Below are 18,812 nucleotides of genomic sequence, written 5' to 3' on the forward strand. Positions count from 1 at the left end.
TTTAACATAAAGTATGAACATAACATTGAGTGCTAATTTTCCCTCTATATTAAATAACATGAAATAAGCAAAAATTGTCCCTTACATGACCCTGTACATGTTCCTTCTGATTGGTTAATTAATTTAAGGCCAACTGACTTAGAAGTTAATGTTTGTCTCTTACTATCATCATATTCCACCCCACCCCCCACTCTCACACACACACAGACACAGACACACACACACACACACACACACACACACATTTTAGTTAATTAAGTACCATCCAAAGTGATCTGATTGAATGAAGTACTAAAAGACCAATCATAAGGCAATCTCAGGACTGATACCATTAGAATCAGTCCCAGGATATTTCAGTGTTAGTGCTAAAAGGGCATTTAGATGTTATTCCAGCCCGACACCTTTATTTTGCAAATTCAGAAATTGAGTCCCAGAAGGTCACGTCAGTTACACAATGGTTTTGCACGGCCATTCCTTATCCAGTTCTCAGTTTGTTTTTTTTTTTTTTTTGTTGTTGTTGGTGTTCAGTCATTTTCAGTCATGTGTGCCTCTTTGTAACCCCTTCTTGGATCACACACAGTACTTTTCTATTTCCTTCTCCAGTGGATTAAGGCAAACACAAGTAAAATGACTTGCCCGTGGTCACACACATAGCTATGAAGTGTCTGAGGCTAGATTTGAACTCAAGAAGATGAGTCTTCCTACTTTGCCAACAATAGAGTTTGTTGTATTTTATCCTGTAACTAAAGAGGAATCATCAAAAGTTTCTAAGCAAGAAAGTGATGTGATCAGACTTATGTATCAGGAAAGTTACCTTGGCGACTGTGTGAAGTAGGTAGCACAAAGGGAAAAGTGGGGGTTCTCAACCTGACGTCCATGAGCAGATTTCATGGAGGTTAGTGAACTCAAGTGGGAAAAACATTTCAATATAACTGGTTTTCTTTACATGCCTATGTATTTCATTTTATACATTTAAAAACATTATCCCAAGGAGGGGTCTATGGACTTTGCCAGATTGCCAAAGCAGTCCACGAAACAAAACAGGTTAAGTACCCCTGAGTGAGAGGCTGGGAGACCAAGAGGGACCAGTAAAAATGTTATTGCAATAATCCAGGTGAGAAGTAATGGGGGATCTGAATGGGGACAATGGCAGTGCAAATGGACAAGGGTCCACTGAGAGAGATATTTAAGGAGGTAGAATAAACATGGCTTGGCAAGTGGGGAGTGAGGAAGAGGAAAGAATCAAAGATTATTGAGGTTTCAAGCCTTGGACAACTGAGGTACTTTTGTTCTCAAGTTTCTATTTGATTTAAGGGAGCTAGGATCAATACATTCTCCATGGAAGGTCCTGTACCCTGGAATGTGCTCCAGTCAAACTGTGGCTTATAGGACCCAGGAAAGACTAATTTAGATTTCTTTTCCTCCGGCTTTTTTTTAATTAACCTATTGATAATTTACCATAAGGCATATTTACTCTGCTACTGTATTTTTTTAAAATTGCAAATGTTTTTAAACAACTACTATGAATTTTAATAAAATATCTACCTCCAGATCTGTAATGATGTCACAAAGTTCAGACTCTGCAGTGATATAAGAGGTTAAAGGTGAATAAATGCCTGATTCATTTGACTCCTTTGCTTGATCCTTGATGGACACTGTTTTTTTCTTCTCTTCATGCTCTTCAGAAAGTTTCCCATAGTCCTTAGTGGCTGGAGAAGCAAGTTTGATGGCATCAACAGGCAAAACATTTAAAAGAGTCGATCTATTTTCCAGAAAGAAGCTGCCAGCTCGTTGTGGCAGAGTATCACTGTGATTTTCCATTTGCCTTGTGACATCAGAAATTACAGCATCTGTGAAATCTGATAAAACTGAATCTGAGACAGATCTCTTGTCTTCATTTGTAACACTATTGTTTATACTTAAGAGCTTTTCTTTGGTATTTGTTTTACATTTCTGTTTATCTTGGGCTGTATTTTCTTTTGCCTTTTCTAACACCTGACCATTGATATGTGCTCTTGACCGAGTTTGATAGACTCTCCAGTGTTTCTTCAATTTCCTGTTTCTTTCTTTTGCTCCATGAGTATTGACATTTGAGGAATCAATTCCATAAACCTTTAAGCCATACTGCATGGACAGAAAGGAGCTTAGATAGCCTTTACCGGAGCCAAGGTCAATCACCTAAAGTAAAGAAAATAGCAGAAATAAAAAAAAAATAGCTTGTACTATCCCAACAAACAAGACATTTTTCAACCAAATGTTAGAGTTCCTAAAAGGAGAGGAGGACAGTTTTATATATATGGATTCAATAATTTCCTTAAGTATTATAACACAGAGAGATAATTGATTACATTAAATTGTGACTTCTGGTTTCAAGTTATAAACTAATAAAAGACCTAGCTATTAATGTAGAATTTCATAAAAAGCAAGTGGCTAATATAGCAAAATCTTTATGTGACTTCTTTATGCTTATATAAAAATTAAAGTTAAATCATAAAAATATTAGTCATTCTAGCTAAATATAGTTCATATAGATTTAATATATATCAGTGATAAGTCTTTATAACTCATTAATATTAATCCCCAAAAGAATAGATTTATCCAATTTAAAGGTGGAAACCTCTTTTGTTTTTTCCATGTGTGATGGAAGTCTATTGATTTTTATTTTTATTCTATTGATCCTGTTCTTTTAAAGAATCAAGACAGACGTTATTCTTAGCTTGTGGTTTGGAAACTTGGTTTAAAAAAAGTGGATAACTGTATTTCAATATAATTGGTTTTCTTTATAATCCTATGTGTTTTATTTTATGCATTTAAAAATACTATTCTAAGAAGCAGTTCATAGGTTTCACCAGATAGCCCAAAGGGGTTTATGACTCCAAAAAGATTCTGAATCCCTAGTTCAAGAAAATATATTCACATAAATATCCCACCTCTCAGTCCATTCTCACTCTGAGACTATTAAAAAATAAGTGTTCATTATTTATATTACTATATTGGCTACTTATGTAGCCCCAACCCTAGATGCAAATCATATCATCTATATCAGGGCTGTCCAAAGGCCCACAGTGGGATTTAGGCAGCCTGCCTACAAGCATAGAAATTTACATAAATGCTTTAGTAAAGGAAGCAGAGCTACCACAGAGCTCTCACTAAAATGGCAAATCAAAATATATTGTGTATTGTTTCAATAAAAAAAAAAACTAAGGTTGCAAAAAAAAAACAACTAACGTTGGACAACCTTGTTCTAGGTTACTAAAGGAGTAGAAATGTCATTAGTTTAATTCCGGTTCAATCTAAAGGACTGTTTCCAATTTAACTAAGTGACAATCAATTACATACACATAAGTACCTACCTGAGAGTACTGTTGTCTGTAGATATTAAAGAAGTTAAAGTTCCTTATCTAGATCTGATTCTTAAATCTCTGAGGATACAATATCATATATACATTATGTGATTTCACAAAATCAACTAACTGCATAAAAAGAGTGCACTTTAACACCTGCCCATTTGAAAATTGAAATCATTTTATATTTGAGATTTTATAAAGAATTTCACAACACCTTTAAGACAACATGAGAATCCCTGATGTAAATAATAAAAGCTGAGTTTAGAATTACTGATTTAGGATCTTAGGATGTAAAACAGACAAAAATGAAAGTGACAAGCCAATAAACAAACAGTATGTATGAGATACAAAGGACACTAAATCATAAACAGCAATAAATTAAGATGGAAAATGATATGCACTGGAGACTGATTCCAACACTACTCCAGTTATTCTGACCACACTACACTTCAGTGGTACAGCCCCATTTGCTGTGTCTTTTGGTTGGTGCCTTGAAACATTCCCACTTAAACAACAACAAAAATTCTGAATCTCAATCTTCCTTAAAACTTTTGCCAAGTCAAGTTCAGAGTTTCTGGGAGATTATTAGTTCTTTGGAAACAGCCTGTGCTGTACCCATCTTTGTATCTGTCATATTTATCACAATGCCTTGTAGAAAATGACAAGTAAATAAATATTATGTTGAAAGAAAGTATATGATGTAAGACAAAGAAGATAATGATTTGTAGGAGTAGTAGATACTAAATAGATGCTAACCATGTCCTCCCTCCTTCCCACCTCCCCCCCCCCACCAAAATAAAGGGCAATAAAAGGAAAGCAGTTGAAGAAAATACATTTCAGTCTATACTCTGAGCCCATCAGTTCTCGATCTGGAGGTACAGACCATGTTTCATCATAAGTCCTTGAGAACTGTGATTGGTCACTGTGGTGCTTAGACTAACTAAGCCCTTCGAATTTTATTATCTTTATAATATTCCCATTGCTGTATAAATTATTTTCCTAATTCTGCTTTCTTTACTCTCCATCGATTGATACGAGTTTTCCCAGGATTTTCTGAAACCATTGCCTTCACCATTTCTTAGAACATAATAGTACTCAAACACATTCATATACCATAACTTACTTAGCCATTCGCCAACTGATGGGCAGTCTCTCAGTTTCCAACACTTTGTCAACACAAAAAGAACTTCTATAAATGTTTTTATACGTACACGTCCCTTTTCTCTTTCTTGGATCTCATGGCAGTGTCAGGGTATGTACAGCTTAACAACTTTTTGGGCATAGTTCCAAATTGCTTTCCTGAACGGCCAGGCCAGTTCATAGCTTGGCCAATAGTGTATCAGTGTACTTATTTTCCCACAATTCCTCTCCAGTATTTGTCATTTTCCTTTTTGTCTTCTTAGTCAATCTGATAGGTGTGAGGTGGTTCCTTAAGGTGCTTTTAATTTGCATTTCTCTAATTAATAGTGATTTAGATCTATTACCATATGACTATTGATAGCTTTGGGGCAGCTAGGTGGCACTGTAGATAGCAAGACTCATCTTCCTGAGCTGAAATATGGTCCTAGACACTTACTAGCTGTGTGACCTCGGCCAAGTCACTTAACCTCATTTACCTCAGTTTCCTCATCTGTAAAATGAGCTGGAGAAGGAAATGGCAAGGCACTCGGGGATCTTTGCCAAGAAAACCCCAAATGGGGTCAGAAAGAGTCAGTTATTACTGAAAAATCACTAAACAACAAAAATTGATAGCTTTATTTCTTCCTCTGTAAACTGTCCATTCACATCCTTTGATCATTTATCAATTGGGGAATGGATTTTATTCTGATACACAATTCTACCATTTATTTACCTTTGTGACCTTGGACAAGTGACTTGGGCTACTTCATCTCACCTTGGCTATTGCCCAAGTGAACATCCCTTCCTATGAGATCCATGTCTTTCCCAGTCCCTTGAAATGATGAGAACCTTGGAGTGAAATGGTTAGGTACTTTTCAAATTTGTGATTAAAAAAAGAGATGAAAGCCAAGCATCATCTGAAACGTACACGAGATTATGGAAGAGCACATTTCAAAGGTTTCAGAAAAGGGATTGATAGAATATCTTGTCTTAAAAATTCTAGCAGGAAAATCAGCCCAGGAGAGATTGAAAGTTCCCAGAAACCAAATGCCAGCACTTTTTTGTTTAGTGAGAAAGTGGAAACAAATCTGGTGCCCATCAATTGGGGAATGTCCAAACAATCTGTGGTACTGAATGTAATGCAAAATTATTGCACTGTAGGAAATGGCAAATTTTAGGAATTCAAACTTTCCACAAACTGGACAATTCACACAATGATTACAGTAATATAAACAAAAAGAACATTAAAAGGTTGCTCAACTGAGATGAAGGTCAAATGCAAGGACCAATCTTCATCCCAGAGGACAGATACTTCCTTTCAGTGAAGGGAGAAGACTACTAGATTACATATGTTGTCACACATGGTTGTAATGTTGTTCTGTTTTCCTTAATTATTTTTTTCCCCACAGAATTCTGTGGAGTAGGGTGCAAAACAAATGGCATTGATAAAAATATTTTTTTAAAGGGATGGCATGCTGAAACTATAAGAAGAAACAATTCCTAATGGGAGAAAGGAGGGAAGTCAGGAAAATAAAACCTGTGAGGATGCATAGGGACCAACCAACTTAGATTTTTTTAATGTGGAGAAGACAAATACAAAGACAGATGGGAAGATGAATACAAGAGAAAACATTGTACTGTAGGAATGGCAGCACCAAAGTATATCAAGAAAAAACTGAGGACAACAGAAAGGAGGTTTAATCTTTTTTTTTTTTTTTAAAGTTTGAGTGGTTTTTAAAAAAAGCTACATTGGAGCAAAAAAGGAGAATAAAAAAGATGGACAGACAAGATGCTTGGTGTGGAGGACAATTATAACTGACAACAGAAGGGAGACAGACCTGCTTTGATTTTTTACTTTGCTCCGGTTTCCTCTGCCAAGGAAATTACTTTTTTACTGGAAAGGACAGACCCAAAAATGGATAAAAGGGAGGTGATAGGCCACATAAGGAGGGGGTGGTATGAGAAAACACAGTTGTCCAAGGTGAATTCATATCAATTGGCCTAGAGGAACCAATGTTCTGGGGGTCCTGAAAGAAGAATTCTGAGGCATGGTCAAGGTTACCTGGAAGATCCTGGAGAGGAGACAGGTACTGCAAAAATGGAGGAGGACAAATGTACCCATTTTTTTTTAAAGGAGTGAAGAGAGGGAAGAGAATGTGATCCATAAACTAAGGGCCTGTGAAATAGATGTCTGGCAAAATCCGAAGATGGGGTGGGGAACCTCAAGTGCAGCCTTTTGACTGAATCCAAACTTCACAGAATCCTCTGTCCTAGGATGCATAATTAAAGAAATGATTTGTGACCCTCTCCATGCAGAGGACTCTCAAATCTATCTAGCTAATCCAGGGGTGGGAAACCTGCGGCCTTGAGGCCATATGTGCCCTTCCAGATCCGTAAGTGTGGCCTTTTGACTGAATCCAAATTTTACAGAACAAACCCTTGTCTCTCTCCTGAACTCCGATCTCACATTAGTCAATGCCTTTTGAACAGGTCTTAAACTCAGTTGAGCATGACAAAGAATGCATGATTTTTTTTTTCCTAAAAACCCATCCCTCTTCCAAACTTCTCTGTTACTGTCCAGGGTAGCTAGGTGGTACGGTGGAGAGAGTGCTAGACCTGGAGTCAGGAAGACTTGAGTTCAAATCCTGCTCCAGATACTTACTAGCTATGTGAGCTTAGGCAAGTCACTGTTTGCCTCAGTTTCCCCATCTGTAAAATGAGAATAATAATAGCACCCACCTTCCATGGTTGTTCTTGAGGACCAACTGAGATCATAACTGTGAAGGGCTTGCTTAGCACAGTACCTGGCACATAGTAAATGCTATAAAGATGTCAGCTATTGTGATTATCTTTCTAGTCACCCCAGTACACAACTTCAGTTACCATCCTTCACTCACTCATCTCCATTCAGTTGAAGATCCTGTCCTTTCTCTTTCCATATAAATCCACAACATCTCTCACATTTATCCACTTATTTCCATTCACATAGTCGTCACTCAAGTTCAGACTCCAGTCACCTCTCACCGCATACCTACAGTATCCTCCTAATTGCCACCTCAAGTGTTTCCTCACTCCAATAAATTCTCTTACACAGCTGTCAAAATGATTTTCCTAATATGCAGAAGATGCCACTGGTACCCTGTTAGCTCCAGGATCAAACATAAATGTGTCGCTGGTATTTAAAATGCTTCCTAAACTTGCCCTTCCTATCTTTCCAGTACTGCAGTTTGACATTTTTTTTTTAATCGAGGATTTGGCTAAAGGCCGTGGCATGATGGCATGATCATCACAATTCTGGGCCCAAAAGCCATGAAGGGAGAGTTAATAAACAGGATTTAACAGTAGGATCCAAAAATATTCTGAGAGGCTACATCATTCGGTCAAATCTAGTCAGTTAAAATTTAATAACCATAAATGTTAAGTTTTACACTTGGGTTAAAAAAAAAACCAACAACTTCAAAAGGCAAAATGTGGAAAGAATGGTTAAACAGCAATTTGTCTGGAAAGAATCTGGGAGTTTTAGGGGCCTTCTCCATATGAGCCAATAGTGTGACAGGAAAGCCAAGAAGCTAATTCTCTCTTGGCCTTCACTGAGGAAGCGCACTTCCAGGAATAAGGATGTTAGGTTCCTGTGATACTCTGCCATGGCCGGGCCACATTTGGAATATTATATTCAGTTCTGAGTATTCAGGAAGGACACTGGTAATCAATCAGTCAATAAACATTAAGCATCTATTCTGTACCAGGCACTTTGCTGGGGACACAAAATAGGTAAAAGCCAGTCTCTGCTCTCACAATCTAATAGGGGACAAAGACAAACAAACAAATATATACAAACAAGCTCTATACAGGATAAATAGGAAATAATTAACAGAGGGGAAGCCCTGAAATGAAGAAGGGTTCCTGTAGAAGATGGGATTTTAGCAGGGTCTGAAAGGAAGACAGAGAAGCCTGTAGGTGGAGGTAAAGAGGGAGAGTATTTCGGGTATGGAGGAAAGCCGGAGAAAGTACAAAAGAGTTTTCAACAGAAGACAGTGAAGACGGTGAAGGGCCTTGTGATCGTGTCATATGAGGACCATATGCAGGCATGAGCATAAATCCCTCTCCTTGGATGAACTCTGCACAAGTTCTCTCCCTCCTCTGTGCTGTCTGTCTGTTTGTTGTAGACTGCTCGCTCCCCCTCCCATCTTTTCATGTTGATCCTCCTTCTCTCTGCTCAAATAGCCACCTCCCTAGTTAAGATCTTCAATGCCTGCTGCCTAGACCATTGAAACAGCTTCCTAATTGACTCTCCCCATGCTAGGCAATGTTTAGCTTAGAGATGACTGAGGAGGGAATGATAGCCACCTTCAAGTATTTGAAAGAATTATCAACTTGGGGTCTGGGAAGTTGATGTAGACATCAACAAACAGGGAGATGGGCATGTAAGCCAACTCAGAACTTACTGAGAATCAAACTGTATCAATCTACCACATTTCCTACAAATGGTCATCTTGTTTTTGCTTGAAGACTTGTAATGAGGAGGAAATGAGTAACTCCTGAGGCAGCCTATTTCGCTCTTGGACAGCTTTAATTGCTTAGAAGGTTTTTCCTTACAGAGCTAAAATCTGCCTCCTTGCAATTTCCACCTTCTAGTTTCTAATCATCCTGTCTGGTGCCAAGCAGAACACGTCTAATCCCTCTTCCATATGGCAGCTTTTCTTGATGACCCAATACAAATACCTGATGGCCTTTCTCTTTCAGCTTTCCTAGATGGATATCCCTTCCAAGACATACTTCAAAGGCTCTTCTCCTAGTCACAATTAGTCCTGTTAAATCTCCAACCCTAATGGAATAGCCAGGCTCCAAAGTATTTCAGGCTTGGACCAACTCTCATCTGGGCACCTTCGACTTCTTTTAGGATCTGGACATACATCTTCCTATTTTAAAGATCTTCTTTATTCCTTAGCTAAGAACTTGGATTCTGAAATGAGGCTGCTTATCTACTTCAACACCCTAATTTTGAAGATGGGGAAATCAAGGCTCTGCCCAAGGTCACAGAACTCATATATATCACAGCCAGAACCAGAACCCAGATCTCTAAGGCTTTATATACTACACAATGCCACCTTCCCTAGTGAGAAAAGCTGGGCTCTAGTCTTGATCGTGTCATTAACTTGCAAATCACCTTCTATCTATGAACCCCAACTTTCTCTGTTGAAAATGAAAGGGATGGATTGTGTCTCTACTATCCTTTTCAGCTTTACAAATTCCTTTCTTTCCTTAGACATCAACATATCTAGATTTATCACCTCTTATTTGCTACTTCATCATGATTTAGACATTTTATTGTCTCTTTTAAAGATTTACTCCTAGACCAATCTTATCACAAGACATAAAAGAACTAGGTTTCTTGACCTCAAACTCAGGGAGGAAGAAAAGTGTAAGGTGGCATATCTGTCTTGAGTAGCTTCAGTAAGATGAGGGACAGAGGCAACTCCTATTGAAAGCTGATCCTTCTAAAGTCTGCCTTGCCTGTATATCTATTCTCTGTTGTCTTTACTTTATAAGCTTCCTTCCATGAATCAAGGAAGGAGACTTCAGGTCTCTATTTTTAACATAGGAATCTCTCCTTCATCTTGACTGACAGATGAGAATCGAGCTATCACTGAAATACTGTCAGTGACAGAGAGTTGGCTACCACATAGGCAAGTCTATTCTATTATTAAATCAGACTCTAAGATTAAAACCTGTCTCCTATACATATACATACAAGTGCATGCACAAACACACACATGCATACACTCACACATATACTTTTTTAATGCCTTCTTAGGTCACACAAAGTAAGACTGTTGTCTTTGCCAAAGAAGAGGTAGTGTACCCTTTCACTGCTTGGGGGGCCACAGCAGGCTTAGGATACTACACCATGTTGCTTCTAGAGGTGGACTGGATGGATTCAAGTATCCTTGGAACCTACCAAGAGGACTATCTTACATCCCAATCCAAGAGAAAAAGATATTCAAACCCTAGGAAGGCTTCCTGAGGTAGGTGTGCCCTCCTACTATAACTCCTTTCCCTCTTGTCTTGTTCTTTAGTCATAGGAAAGTAATTGGTTTGACAGTAGTATATATAAAAGGGAGCAGCCAGGGTGGTTCAGTGGGTAGAGCACTGGGCCCACTGAGTTCAAATCCAGGCCCTTTTACAGGCCTCAGATACTGACTAGCTGTGTGATCCTGGGCAAGTCACTTAACCTCTGTTTGCCTTAATCCATTGGAGGAGGAAATGGCAAACCACTCCAGTATCCTTGCCAAGAAAACCCCATGGACAGTATGGTTCATAGGGTCATAAAGAGTCACACACGAATGAAAGACTGAACAACAAAAATATGTAGTATCTCCTTATTCTAATCTATTTTGAAAACAGGAAGACCATCTCAGACATTCTGCAATGGACTGAGGGTCAAATGACCTGGGTTCTAGTTCTACCTCTTGCAGAGAGCTATATGAACTTGGCAAATCACATTATCTCTCTCTGCCATGACTACCTCTTCTGTAAAATGAGTTCTCAAACTTTTTTGGTCTCAGGATCTCTCTACTCTTAAAAATTATTGAGGACCCTCCCTCACAAAGACTTTGTTTATGTGTGTTATATTTATGAATATTTAAATTTTAGAAATTAAAACATCTTAATATTATTATGAAAATAGTTCTTACCTCATGGACCCCTTGAAAAAGTCTCATAGACTCCTGGGGGACCCTGGGCCACACTTTTAGAACCACTGGACAAGATGATCTATTAAGGTCCTTTCTAGCACTAACATTCTATAACAGGTCTTAGATGAAGAAGGTGGCCATAGATGTGGAGAAATAAAAGTGTTCAGAGGCCTTTAGAGGACAAATGCAAAAGAATTTGGTGAATGACTAAAAATAAAAGATAAAGGAAATGGCTAAGTGATAGATAATTCTAACCTTCTATGTCATGTGGTATCAGGCCTGGAGCGTGAGAAAAGGAATACAACGGGATATATAATTTTGGGAATCATCACCAACTGGCAACAGCTGAATTACTGAAAATTGATGAACTATTTGAGAAAGCAGATACTGAATGACAAAACAAAAGGTTCAAGATTGAGCCTCAGAGAATATAATGAATTTCAACTCAACTAACTGAAAAACATGTATGAGTCCCTAACCTGAGTGTCTTTTACCCCCATCAACAGCTTTGCTTGGTTTTAACTCTAAGAACATCAAGGCTCCCCCAGGATAAAATGATGACCTGAAATATCATCACCATGCAGACTGATTCAGCTTTTGATACTCAATACCTTCTCAGCTCCCTCAGAGGCCTCTCCCCTCTGATAGGAGGGCTGGAGGAGCAAGAGGGGATAGTATTGCTAGTTAATTAGGAAAGCTCTTATGGAGAGATTACAGCTAACTTTCAAGGGGGAAAGAACAAATTAGGAAGAGGGGAGTTTTGGGTATGGATTAGTGTGAGAAATGGCCCAACGTTCTAACTAAGAATGGTGAATGTGTGATGGGCAGAAGAGAGAATCAGCTGGGGGCTTGTAGTAGGAAATGTCAAGGTTAAATATTCAAGAACTGCTTGGTGGAAAAGTTTATATCATCTAGTGAGGATACTGATCTTGGGAAGGTCAACAAAGAGCCAATGAAAGGTTTAGAGAAGAGTGATGATGTGGTCAGAGCCGTGACTGAGAAAAATGATCTCAGTGGTGTGGTGCTGGAAGCAGTGAGTCTAATGAGGGTAAAATTACGATCATACAGCCAGAAAACGCCTTCAGACACATTATTCCCTCTGCTCAGGAACACCCTTCCCCACAAACTTCCCCAAGCAGTCTTCTGGTCTGTGTCAAAAAACCTTCTCAAACCCTACCCTCCAAAGCCTACAACTCCTATGTGAAACAGGAATGATATTTTTCCTTTCCCATTCAAGAAGGTTTTACTCTCATTTCCAAAACAAAAGAATAAAAATGAATTGTCTAATTTTAATGTTAGAAAGGACTTCAAAGGTTTTTTCCCAGATTCATTCCTTCGGTAGCACCCCAGAAAGAATGTCATATCCTATCTGTTTTAACTCTTCTGGCCATGGAGAACTCACCACATCACCACCCTAGGTTCCATTCCAGCTGTTAGAAAATTCATCCATATTCTGAGTTACAAAGCCATTCCCCTGTAACTTTCACCCACTGGTCTTACTCCTTCCACCTACAGCAATAACTACTGCTCCAGCCATTGACAATGGCTCTTGTCCTCCCCAAGTCCTTCTTTGGACTGAATTTTTTTGGGGGTTAAAAAAAATCCAACACAATGTATTTAATTACAGGCAGTCCTCAACTTATGAATGGGTTGTGCTTCAAAAGTTTATTTGGAAGTTAGGTGTTTGGAATCTGGACTCCATTTTTCCATGGAAACAATATTAAGTGGTGGTTAAGTTCCCAGATCAGCTCACAAATAGCTAATTAAACCATATTATAGTTGAAATATACCACTAATGTAAAAACTTGAATCCTGGGTATCCAGAACAGGAGGCCTTCACAGGGCAATTCATCTTTCTTTTTTGAGAAGGGGCAACTCTAGGCAAAATTTCAAATTAAGGAAACACTTCTCTGCCAATTATCTACTACCTGTCTTTACCTCTATTCTGCCTCATGCTGCTGCTGTCCTCTACCCCTCACTGACATCATGCTGCCCTATATTGGAGGGGTGATAAATCCAAGTGGCCCTATCTCCAGAAGTGCTGAAAGCAAACAAATTAATTTTCTAGCATAGGCCCCATTCAAAACTTATTCCCCTCAGTGTAACTATCTCAGTAAGGAAAGTAATCTGATCTGATTAATTTCCACTAATATGTGAAACCATTTTAAAGGAGAATACTGATTAACCTGATTCAACTTTTTATTTGTTAGAATTTCAGGTCCTAGAGCCAAGTAAATTTTTTTTAGGGAACATAGGAGTTAAATATGTTTTATGTAGAGGCCCTACACAAAGCCACTCAGCCTTGCTTGGAAGAATAAACCTATTTACTGTCTAGTTCTCCTATTTGATGTAAGCTCATCACCTGTCATGCATAACCTGACCCTCCTTCTGAATACCCAATCTATAGTAATGGCAAAGCCATTCTCCCAATGCTCCCATATCATTAAGGCCAGCTTTTACTTTTTTGCTCCCTCCATCCCCTCACACACATAATTAACTGCTGTATTCCATCAATACTTCTAGCCTATGTTCTCACTTATTTACTGCTACTAGTCCCATCCCCCCCACCTCCCATTCTCATCCCCAATAAAATCCTAGGTCAGGTTCTTATTGCTTCTTCTCTGGACCACAGTAACAGTCTTCCAACTGGGCTCTCCCCCTTCAATCCATCCACTGCTGTCAAAACCACGGACCTGAGGCACAGTCTGATCATATTACTCTCTTGCTCAAAACCTTTGGGTGACTCCCCACTACCTACATACTAACTAAAACAAAACTTCCTAGCCTGGCATTCAAAGAAATCCTTCTACTTTCCAGCTCCAACTTACTTTTTCCTGTCCTTTCTTCCCTCCACATACTTGCATAAGTCAGTACCCATATGTGAAAGTGTTTCTGGCTCATCTCCACCTACTGAAATTAAGCCACTCCACTCAGCACTCCCTGGGATCACGCAGCTTCATTTTCACTCAGAATATTTTAGGCCCTACCTCTCTACATAGTCCTAACTTTCCACCTTTGGCTCTAAGAACTGTAAGCAAATTTACATTCCCACCGCCTCTTGGAATAACGTCTCCATGAACTGTTATATTATTCCACCCACCATCTTTGTAACGTCTTATATCACACGTAACTCCTTTATGCCATCCATCTCTATTGCTGCTGGTTCCATTATTAAAGGTAAGCTCCTTGAGGGCAGGGACTACCTGGCTTTTTAATTTCTATCTCTAGGACTCAGCAGAGTGCTTGGCACATAGCAAGCACTTACTAGGTGCTTTTCCTTCACTAAATCTTCGCTCCAAGGCCCTGATCAGATGCAACCTCCTCCATGACACTTTTCCTCGTCCCCCCCCTAGAAATAATGTCCATCTCCCTAATCTCTCCTGCCACTATTTCACCTCTTCTATAAACTCCTCGGGCACAAAAACCATGCACCTTTTCCACCTCTGCACTACTAGGGCCTGGTAAAATGTTTTGCCAACAACAGGTAACTTAATAAATAAATGATTTTTAAATAGAATTGGATTGAGAGGGTGATGATGTGAATAGAACGTATAAACAAGGAAGCTGTAAGTTAAGAATTTATCAGTGTGTCTCAGACACCTTCCAGGGGACAGGGAGGTTTGCCCTGACCCAGTGATATTACCACTGCAGTCCTTTAGTGGAGAAGGCTGATGGATGCATCAGGCTACCACAGGGCATACCACCAAACTCCTACTCTTTTACTTTATACTTAACTAAGTAACCTTCAGATCTAAATTTCTTCCCTCAAGTAGATTTACCCACTGAGAAGCAACATGGTATAGTGGAAAGCAAGTCACCTAAGTGACTTAAGACTTAGTGTCTCATTTTTGTTATCTGTAAAAAAAGGCAGATTAAGACTCGATGGCCTCTGAAGTCCCTTTCTGGGACTCCTATAAATCTATGATCCTAACAGAATGAGCCAACTAATCAACACACTTAGTCCGGTCTGGAAAGGTTAACAAATGGACCAGCCTGGTCAGTCAGAGAGGCCCATCCACCTATATACAGTGGGTACTTCCTTCCAACAAACAACCAAAATGGTGTGTAAGTGTGGATTTGTTTATATTTCTTCTGAATATGTCTATTAAGAGAATAATTCTTTCATAAAAGTGCACTTTATTTCTAAAATAAATATTGAAGTATTTCAGAATTTTTTAAGTAATAAGTGAAAATAACTAGAGCTGACAGATATACAAATAACTGAGATTTTTGAGATATTTAAAATATTATCAGTTAATTTTATTTTTTTCAATATTTTCTGTTGTTTTTTGTAAAACTAAGCAACCATCTACAATATTTGTAGCATGCAAAATTTTCCTTAATTTCACATTTTTAAAAATAACATGCTATAAAATATCACTAGAGAACCATACCACCCATACCACAAGTACAGACAAGTGAAGGAAAAGGCATTTTTCTATCTTTGAATGACCTATAATCTCACTTCATGGTGACTTTGTTACAAAATATGTGATTTATTTTCATAGCTCTATATGCTTTAAATATTATACATGCAACATATATACACACATATGTAGTTTTGTGAGTACAGCTAAGGAAATCAATAAGGTAAAACTCCTAAAAATTCTCTCCCACCCCAATTTAAAAATAACCAAATCAGAGGCCTTTTTTAAAAAAAAAAATAACTAAAATGGATTTTTTTCTACAATTGAGAGTCTATTTTCATCTCATTCCTAAGCATGAACAAATAAATTCTAGTGTAGCACATATCAATGAATAATGGAATAAACTTAATATAAAGCAGTCTTTTTTTTTCTTTTTTGCTATACTGTAGTGCTGTTTTTGATTTAAAAACACTCAGTGTTCAGTCATAAAGTACTTGGCATTAAAAAAAGAAATTCTTGAGACTAAGATGCCTGAAACCAATCAATAAAGTTATGAACTTCACATATTTTTCACTGAAGGGGTAAGAAATTTAGATATGTTCAAATACAAATATTAAAAATAATTTTACAAATATCAAAAATAGTATCACAAGTATCAAAAATAATAACAGTACTATAGCATTTTTACTTAATTTATTTGAGCCCTGGAGACACAGCAGGATTAGAAGTTCCACAGAGGTACATAAACTGTTTGATATTAACAAGCAGGAAGTAGTTAGTTCAAGATTAATGTTGCCTTTTTCTCCAGGAGAAGTATAAGTGATTAACTGTCCAAAGTAAGTGGATAAGAAATAGAGTATAAATTTACCTGTTTTATAAAAACTACAAGCATTAAATATGAATTCTTAAAATCAAATTAAACTGAAACACTGTAAGAAATACCAAAGATTCACATTATATGATTTCTGGGAAACAATGGTCTCTTGAGATGACAAGATCTTAGAATTTAGAGCTGGAAGGTTCCTTAGAAATCACAGAATCCAAGCTGTTCCTTTTACGGATGAGGAAACATTTTTCCTTCCAGAGTGAGAGTTCTCATACTCTCATTGGAGGAACAGGAGAGAAAAGATTTTAACAGATATCCTAGGTTATTAGTTAAATAGTAACTATGAGGCTCAGGGACAAATCAAGGGCTACGTCTGGCGTTCAGCCCTGGGACTGGTCTTTTGGCTTGTGGCACTGACCTCCCGGATCACCATCTTCCAGATCAATCGAGCCCACTGGGGAGGCCTAAGAGACTATCTCTTCTTTACCATCCCTCTGGGGATACCCAGATCAGCCTTCCCCCACTGCCAGCTCATGGCCAGGTCCCCTTCCCACCCTGCCTCACCTCCAGCCCTGGGCCACTATGGCTTCCAAACATGAAGAAGATCTAATATCCTTCATATCCCCACAGCTTTTTGTTTGGCCAGGCTGGCTTCCCAGAACATCTATCCCTGACTAATTTCCCACTTCTCATAGCTTTCGTGAGGACCAAAAGACAAAACGAATTAATAATGCTTTGCAAACCTTACAGAGCTATATAAACGTGAGCTGTAATTTTTAATATTGGACTGGTCAGTAAGTCAATAAATATTTATTGAGTATTTACTACGATTTACACTTTGTTAAGCTCTGAGGATATAAAGAATGACAAAAGACAAAAGTCCCTGTTCTCAAGGAGATCACAATGTCAATCTTATGGAAGAAATGACATGCAAAGAACTATGTATGAAATACATATATGCATATATATGTATATATACACACACATATAAACGTATAAATACACATACATATATATTACACACGTACAGACACATATTGGTATGTACATGTGCGCACGTACAGGATAGATAAGAAATATTAAGATGGACTGGGAAAGTCTTCCTGAAGAAGTTGGATTTTAGTTGGGACTTGAAGTAAGCCAGGAGGTGAGGATAAGGAAGAAGAATATTCCAAACATGAGGGACAGCCAGTGAAAATGCCCACAGCCAAGAGATGGAGTGCCTTACTTCAGAGACAGCAAGAAGGCCAAAGTCAACGGAAAGAATCTGTGAGGGGGGTAAGGTGTTATAGGACTAGAAAGGTGTGAGGGTGGGTGGCGGTGACAGGAGCAGGGATGGAGGTACAGCGGTGGGGGAGTGGGCTGGGAGTGGTGGTTACAAAGGACTTTGAAAACCAAAGTCTGGGGGTGGGAAGAAGCCATTGTTGTTTATTGAGCAGGGAGTGCTATGGTTACACCTGTACTTTAAGAAATCACTTTGGTGGCTGAAATGAAGAGAGACTTGAAGCAGGCACACAGCCACCAGCAGACTACTGCAATAGTCTAGGGTTGTGGTGATGAGGGCCTGCACCAGAGAGTTCACAGGGTCAGAGGAGAAAAGGAAGCATATTCAAGAGATGGTTCAAAACTGAAACGGACAGGAATTGGCAAAAGATGGGGAGTGGGGCATGGTAAAGAGTTAAAGGTGTGAGTAGGTTGTGCCTGAAGGACTGGAAAAATGATGTTGCCCTAGTACAGACATAGGAAAGGTGGGGGAGGGGTGTGGGAAGGGAAAGGATTTTGAAAGGACTCATCCTTTTCTCTGATAGTAGAACTCCAGTAGGAGTCTGATAGATTGAAGGAATTCTGTAATAATATTAATAGAAATGAATAGCCATAATTATAATGTCCTAGGAGTAAAGCACTTACAATTATGTAATATGTTCTCTGCATTTTATGAACACTACCTTCAACTATCATTTAAAGCAGAGTCTCTGAGCTTTTGTGAGTCACGGACCCCTTTGACGGGCTGGTATAGATACGGGACCCTTTATCAGAAAAAGGTTTCAAATGCATAAAATGAAATGCACACGATTACAAACAAAAAATTATATTGAAACACAGTTATCAAAACACTAATAAAAAAAAAGTTCATGTGCTGCATGTCAAGAACCCCTGATTTAAAGATTCCACAGAAGTAAGGAGATTAAAAGACAATGAAATATTAACATGGCATATTTTTGACACACAAAAACAGAAACAGGTGACCTTACCTGCCTTATGCCACAGAAATCTGCAATACAGCCTATAAGTTCTGACATCACCTGAACTTCATGACATTTTTTGGCATTCATAAAATCATCTGGCTTTACCTTATTACCTGACAAAAAAAAAAGAAGCATAAGGTTTAAGATTCAGCCACAAAAGAATCAGTTTAATTTGAATCATTGGGTGTTTACGGTGTACAGTTTCATGAGTA

General features: G+C 38.4%; 1 protein-coding gene across 1 annotated transcript in view; it reads right to left on the reverse strand.

Moving 5' to 3' along the window:
- METTL25 (methyltransferase like 25) overlaps positions 1 to 18,812 on the reverse strand; it is a 153,369-nt gene that overhangs the window by 93,195 nt on the left and 41,362 nt on the right. The window contains exons 3-4 of the mRNA XM_036758454.1: positions 18,607 to 18,713; positions 1,546 to 2,178 (exon numbers count right to left, since the gene is read on the reverse strand). Of these exons, the coding sequence (XP_036614349.1) occupies positions 1,546 to 2,178; positions 18,607 to 18,713 (740 nt within the window). The remainder of the gene's footprint in view (positions 1 to 1,545; positions 2,179 to 18,606; positions 18,714 to 18,812) is intronic.

This window comes from Trichosurus vulpecula, chromosome 5, assembly GCF_011100635.1.
Source record: "Trichosurus vulpecula isolate mTriVul1 chromosome 5, mTriVul1.pri, whole genome shotgun sequence".
Classification (NCBI taxonomy): domain Eukaryota; kingdom Metazoa; phylum Chordata; class Mammalia; order Diprotodontia; family Phalangeridae; genus Trichosurus; species Trichosurus vulpecula.